This window comes from Microtus ochrogaster, unplaced genomic scaffold, assembly GCF_000317375.1.
Source record: "Microtus ochrogaster isolate Prairie Vole_2 unplaced genomic scaffold, MicOch1.0 UNK124, whole genome shotgun sequence".
Taxonomy (NCBI): domain Eukaryota; kingdom Metazoa; phylum Chordata; class Mammalia; order Rodentia; family Cricetidae; genus Microtus; species Microtus ochrogaster.
Genome location: NW_004949222.1, coordinates 578,211 through 585,599, shown reverse-complemented (window position 1 = coordinate 585,599; position 7,389 = coordinate 578,211). Strand labels below are relative to the sequence as shown.

Here is a 7,389-nt window from a genome sequence, read left to right as displayed (position 1 = left end):
CTGTTTGAGGATGTTGTGGTCCCATCACTCAGGACTTTGGGGATTCTGTTTGAGGATGTTGTGGTCCCATCACTCAGGACTTTGGGGATTCTGTTGGAGGCCTCTGGCATCATTAGTTTTTTTATAACTGTATTCACAGATTAACCGTATTTTTTATAAGATTCTAGAAACTAGTGGGTAAGTTAGAGGAGAAGCCACTGTGCATTTGCATTTTAGAAGAACATCTTGCTGGGTGGTGGTGGCCCAGGCCTTTAAAGGAGACAGGCAGATCTCTGTGAGTTTGAGGCCAGCCTGATTTATAAAAACTAGTTCCAGGACAGCTGCAACTGTTACACAAAGAAACTTTGTCTTGGAAAAAAAAACAAAAAAATGAAAAATGAAAAATTAGCATCTTGTCCCTGTTCTTTCTGTCTTCTGCTTAGCACATGGCAGAACCATGACATTCTGTCTCACTGCACATGGACCCGTGTCATGTTGGCTTTGTCAACAAAGCCAAATAGAAAACTAGGACCCAACCACACCCACCCCCTGTCAGGTAAATCTTTCATACTTGAAGTGGATTTGCTCAGGTATTCTCTCATTGTGTTGAAACATGATTAATTCATCCTTAAACTTCCCATGTGTGTGGAGAGTGCTATTCATGTAGTTGGTTCACGTATTAAGTATTCATTTCTGGGAAATACCAGCTTTTACTCTTCATAGCCACTGAGTATAGCAGAACCCAGTTCTCTTTATGATCTTCTTACCTATACCCAATTCAGAATTTTCACCCTTTGTTGCTGCAGCTGAATTCTCATTCAGTACGTGGACTTCCACTTCATGAAGCACTTCCGTAGCCGCTTTTGCAACGTCCTTTTTAGATTCACGTCCAATCAGCTTTCCCTTTCAAGAAATATAGCCAATTATATTGACTCTTACCAAAACTTAAGGAAGAAGGAATTTAAGTTTTGCTGACTGGTGCCAAAACCCAACAACATTAGCCATTGTGCTGTGGGATGACATTTTTGACACTTGATGCAAGTCCTTGACTGCAAGCTGAAATTCTGTAAATCTACTCCAAAGTTTGTCCATTTCCATGGACATTCTGTTGTAGCTAAACCTCAGTGGTAGAAGCTTGGGTTGGACATGTTAAGAGGATGAGGTATTTCACATTTACATGTTGTTAATGAATTAGTTGCAGGTATGACTCCTCCCCAGATCACAACAGCAAAAATTCTTACGTATGTATTTCCAACTTTTACCTGGGATAAGGAGCAAAGCAGACTGTGGATGAGAAGCGGTCTATAATAAAACTCCCAATGAGTGAGTGGCACGCTTACACAAGAGAAAGACACAGCAAAGCAGACTAATCATTTCCACACCCAGACATTGCTCCACTCACCCATACATCTGCTGAGTTTTTTATGTTCTCTGGTTTTCTCACTGAAAAATAAATCACGTTTAAATCAGATATGGGGAACACCACACCTTGGTCACATTCATTTCCCAGTCACCATCAAGTTGGTGATTTTTCTGGTAGCTCTGCAGCCCATCTGTGTTCTTATTGTTTTTGTTACAGTTTATTCGTTTGGCTTCGGTATTTTTTCAAGTATGAGAGAGCATATAGTTGCATGGGTAAGGAGAAGAGAGGATCTAAGAGAAGTTGTAGTAGGGGAAAGAACATGATAAAATGTATTCTCAAAATAAATTCTCAAAAGAATGTATTTTTGAAATAAACTCTCAAAAGTAAATAAAAACATTCAAAAGAAGTTGAAAATGTACTCTACAGTTGAATTTTTTGTCTTTTCTTTCATAACATATATGTAAATCACCTTTGTTTATATCCCATGCTGTTTTCCTTTCATATAACTTCCTACCTTTAACCAAACCATTTATTATCCCCAAGCCCTTGTTACTATTGTGATGTATTTTTATGTCTGGCCTTAGACAAGCTTTTACTATGTTAGGACTTTAGAAGGGGAAGAGTACTTTTTTTTTTTTTTCTGCAGCTATCCCTTCTGAATTGAAACACTGTGTTCTGGAGAAGGCCCATTAAACAAAATTCAAAAGCCTCAGGAAGATAGAACCTTCATCTGGCGATGGATGGAGATAGAGACAGAGACCCACATTGGAGCACTGGACTGAGCTCCCAAGGTCCCAATGAGGAGCAGAAGGAGGGAGAACATGAGCAAGGAAGTCAGGACCACGAGGGGTGCACCCACCCACTGTGACAGTGGGGCTGATCTCTTGGGAGCTCACCAAAGCCAGCTGGACTGGGACTGAAAAAGCATGGGATAAAACCGGACTCTCTGAGCGTGGCGGACAATCAGGGCTGATGAGAGGCCAAGGACAATGGCACTGGGTTTTGATCCTGCTGCATGTACTGACTTTGTGGGAGCCCAGGCTGTTTGGATGCTCACCTTTCTAGACCTGGATGGAGGGGGGAGGACCTTGGACTTCCCACAGGGCGGGGGAACCCTGACTGCTCTTTGTACTGGAGAGGGAGGGGAGGAGAGGGGAGGAGAAGGGAGGAGGCAGAAATTTGTTCAATAAAAAAAAATAAATTAAATAAATAATTAATTAATTAAAAATAATAATCAAAAGCCTCATGAAGTTTATGAAACTTAAAAGATCACAAGCGTCCATCCCTATGGTTATATAAACAGTACCAATTGCTGAGGGAAGAATATTCTCCAATTAGATCAAATGAACTGCCTTAAAAATGTGTTAACGAAGCTCCATGTCTGTAGTGAGTTGTAATCCGTGCTGTGTGGAGTTTCTGATATCGCTCCAATGAGCAACACTCGACAACACTCGACAACACTCTTGTAAGTAACTCTAGTAAACTCACTGGCTCAGTAAGTTAGATGTGCATAGAATCATTTCTTTGATTGTTCTATATAGGTGTTATATATAGGTATTCTATACAGGATGAATAGATAACGTGTCCCTATCATCTAGAGCACATTATATGACACCAACAAAACCAGAAATGACATGGAAAGCAACAGCTGTGTGTCACCTGTGTTGGACTGTAGGACGTGTAACGGTGTCTGCTTTTTGTGAAGATGGATGTCTGCAGAAGCAATTCCAATATGGCTACCTTTCCTTACATAGTAAGGCATGGTGTGTCTTTTTGCTGTAGTAGTGGTGGTATGCTCCCTGTGATGGGAGGTAGGATGTGCAGCTGAGGGTAAGCTGATTGACAGTGGAGTGCCCGTGGGAGGAATCACAGAGTGGCCATCTTCTACTTGGTATGTGGTGGCAGGCTTCATTGATGACTGGAGCCCATCAAGCCATTCTAGGAAAAGCCACCAACCTGCTGATGGAGTAGAAAATAGATTACAATCCTCGAAATTAGCATATGTTGTAGGGGGTCATAAGAAAACTGTGGCATCCATTGTTTGGCCTTTGTTGTGTGTATGAAGACATGCAACTGAGTTGAGATTTTTTTCACAGAAAGAGCTTGGCAGATAGGAGAAAAATCACACTGATAAAGAGTGTGCATTAGTCTCATGATTTGTCAGAGAAATCAAAAAAAGGAGTGGAAATATAAAATGCAGGTATTGGCTGGCTATTCCCTAGGCCTGGCTGGATTAAAAATTAAGAGAATCTAAATTAAATATGTAGTAAAGAACTCTTCCTGGGATCCAAAACTTTGGACTCATGGAAAGAATAATGTAATGAGTGGAAGAAAGCAAGATAAAATTAGGAAAGAAGTACCAGGCCTGACTTCCAACAGAAAGTAAGAGAAATACACAAGTCACGGTAAGACAACACATGAAAAACAAAGATAATCATCTGACAGGGATTAGGAAAGTCTTTTAAACAAACAAAATACAAAAGACATTTTATATACTTGTCAATGAGGCTGTGGAACAGACTTGTGGATATGATCAGTCTTTGTGCTGTGAAAGCTACAAATTTATTATTAACATTCCATGTCTACCCTTAAGAAAAAGAATACACAATCTTAAAGTCCAAAAAAGTGTCTAATATGCTGTCACATAAAATCTGAGGGTGACATCTGTTCCTCATCAGGCAAGATTCCATTAATATTACTGATTAAAACACACTAGAAGAGACCCTGTCATTGTTGAGGAAACTGAGCATTAGAGAGGTGTCATTTAATGTACAATTAATTGACTCTTATGAGACTGTGTTAAAAAATCTCAGAAAGATGTTGCTCTAGCAGGTGACGTAGGCCTGACATGGCTCTTTAAAGGCTTTGCGGAACCGCATAAGCTGAAGCATATATGAGATAAAGAGGTTTTAAAGAATGTGAGTGATTTTTTCATTTTTCTTCTCTCACATATTACATCCAAACCACAGCTTCCACAGCCCTATACTTGTCCCAATCCACCTCCTTTATCTCCATCTCCTTTCAGAAAAGAGCAGGCCTCCTATTAACTGTGACTTATAAATCAGGTTCTAAAGTTGTTAAAGTAACCAAAAGATGAAGAGAGAAAAGATAAGCAGCCAGAGAGATGTGTTAGTGTCACTGGATGAAAAATGTGGCAGCAGTGGTGTCACGCTGGAGTTCCTACAGAAGGAATTACCAGAAGGCCAACTGTTGGGCTAGTGAGGTTCTAGATGCCTTACAAACCCAAGTGAAAGCTCAAGGAAGGAAAGACGAAGATAGATTTGTGGTGGGGTTCTTCCCCCCAGCCTGGGGCTGTTTGACAGGTCAGGTGTAGCCAGCAGACAGATAAGAACCAAAGTTGTGGTTCAGAGCATGTTGAATTGAGAAGACATTGCCATCACCAGCACCAGACATGGCTGACTGAAGAGAGCTGAGCATCCCAAGGCAGCTGAGTCAAGACACAGCAGTTCAGCAGCTGACTGATGACCAGGGACTCAGAGGTTTCTGTGTGTAGTGGAGGACAACAGGGAATATATCTCCTTCCATGCCACTGCACTGGCATTGTCTTTTTGATAAAATAACTTATAGAAGTGATGAGATCACTTCATACTGTGCTGGTTCTTGCTAATGGTTCGTTTTAGTGACCAATTGATACATACTTGGAATTAATGGTGGTGGACATCTAAGGTCCTGTGCACCGTCATTAAAATAAGTTTTTTAATGTGGCACTAACCCTTGAGTATCTTACAAGTTTGTAAAGCATCTGGAAGAACAGAGCTATTGTGAGTAGGAAATGTCACCCCAGAGGACATAATGCTGAGTGAAAATCCTTGTGGCTGAGATGGGCTGACTCCCTATGAATTATTAGCTATAAAGGTACACAAAGCCCTACAAACCATAAAGGCTATTACCAGTACTTGTGGGCAGCATGGCAGGACTTGATGGCAAAGCCCTATTGATAAATACACCAAAATCTTTGGCTGAAGAACATAGAAAAATAACTTTGTGCCATATTTGATGTCCCTCCCTTGTAGACTTTCTTTTTAAAAAAATATTTATTTATTATGTATACAATATTCTGTTTGTGTGTCTGCCTGCAGGCCAGAAGAGGGCATCAGATCTCATTTCATGTGGTTGCTGGGAATTGAACTCAGGACCTTTGGAAGAGCAGGCAATGCTCTTAACCTCTGAGCCATCTCTCCAGCCCCATAGACTAACTTTCAAAGTGGGGAAAAGTACAATGGGGACTGTGGCAGTGAAAATATCACCAACAATCTTAGTTGACTATGAATCCTGCATGCTATGCTACTATAAACTAGGCAAGATAAGCTCACGGGTGCAATCATGGCATGACTTTTATGAGTATAACTGACTGCTTGTCAGTTGCAATTAAGGTCTCCTACCCAAGCTAGAACTCATAGGTGGTACTGTAAGCCAGTGACAAGAGTCAAAGGCCCCAAGGAGACCACTGTGCTTGTTCTGTTTAATGAATGTATAACATTAGCAAATTGTCTCTAAAATGCTAGTCATTGAGGGAAACTTCTTTATTGTAGGTAGAAATACAGTACAGAGAGCTGTAACTGAGAAATATCCACAGAGTAAATCTTCTTGCTGTGGCACAGTCATTTAATTCTCAGCCATGAAGGAAGGAAGATAATCAATATCAATGTTGCTACACTCTGTGCCTATAGAACATTGTGGAAGCGCTGGCAGAAATAGTATGAGAGCTGGAGGAAGGAGTGAAGAGTTTGCGACTGCTCCTCAGAAATGAAGTGTTCCGTTTTAGAGGAGGTAAACAACCCCAGTCTCAGGAAGCAATGGAACTTAGAAAACCTACAAGGCCCCTCGCATGGGCCACATAGGCAGTAGTCACTTCCAGGGAGAGGAAAGTCTCCAGCCACCCTAGTGCTCAAGCCTCCTGAAGGATCTCTCTAGGAACGGAGCTTTCTGGATTGGGGCTTTTAGTGCCATAACTGGCTTTTTGTGATCCCTGAACCAAAGGATAACTTCAGTAAACTTGTCCATTCTCCAAGCTACGTGGGTGATGTCATTTCTCTCACCTGCCCTTGGTACCCTATCTTGGGCAAACAGACGTTTGCTCATTTCCACAGTGAAAGTCACACTATATAAAGAATTTGTCAGTTCGGCAATTCAATCAGAAGGACCCTTTGAGTAACTGCTCAAAACTAAGCAGAGTATAAAGACCCCTGGATATATGCTAGTGAAAAGCCAAGCTTGCTAATTTACTATATTTCCAGCCTAGAAGGAAAGCCTTGAAAAATAATTAACAAGTCTAAGCATGTTGAAGTATGCTTGAATCTCAGCTGGGGTGGTGGCAGAGGAGAGTCAAATTTTCTGGAATATTGGGTTATCTATCAATATCATCCCTAGCCACAAAAACATTAAACACAAATCAAACATGAAACTCTCTTGTCAGTAACCACGTGAGTAAGTATAGTAGTAGGTCCTGCTTCAATTCAGGGTCCAGACGAAACTGTGCCTTTGAGAATCATCTTGACTGAGCACTAGAGACAGATGCAGAAAGCTCAGTTAGCCCACGTCTAGACTGTAATAATAGAAAATGTGCAAAAGTAGGTATATTTACTATTTTATTCTACTAAATTCTGGAATAACTTGCTATTTAGCAATGTATAGGTAGCATAGTAAACTTTGTTGCTATTCCTATTTATAGATGAGGCATTTTAGTTCATACTGTGGTCAAAATTCAATTGCTAAAGAAAATATACCAGCACTAAGAAGGGGAAACACATAATGTCGCAATCCTAACCAAGAAGTTGCATGCAACTGAAACTTGCCAGGGAAGGGAAAATCAGTTTTCTGTTTTCTCCAGTGGAGTATCACATTTTGGTGTAAGACCCATATATAGATATAGTTGGTCAACACAAAACAGACTATATAATTTGCATGTGTGTGAGAGAGAGACAGAGAGACAGAAAGAGATTTGTTTCATTTCATGTTGCTTATGTCATGATATATTTCTCTCTCTCTCTCTCTCTCTCTCTCTCTCTCTCTCTCTCTCTCTCTCT

The 7,389-nt window shown here is 40.7% G+C and overlaps 1 protein-coding gene across 1 annotated transcript in view; it reads right to left on the bottom strand.

Moving 5' to 3' along the window:
* LOC101983333 (adhesion G protein-coupled receptor E4) overlaps nucleotides 1-7,389 on the bottom strand; it is a 43,796-nt gene that overhangs the window by 24,700 nt on the left and 11,707 nt on the right. Inside the window, exons 5-6 of the mRNA XM_013355394.1 lie at nucleotides 1,382-1,422; nucleotides 747-882 (exon numbers count right to left, since the gene is read on the bottom strand). Of these exons, the coding sequence (XP_013210848.1) occupies nucleotides 747-882; nucleotides 1,382-1,422 (177 nt within the window). The remainder of the gene's footprint in view (nucleotides 1-746; nucleotides 883-1,381; nucleotides 1,423-7,389) is intronic.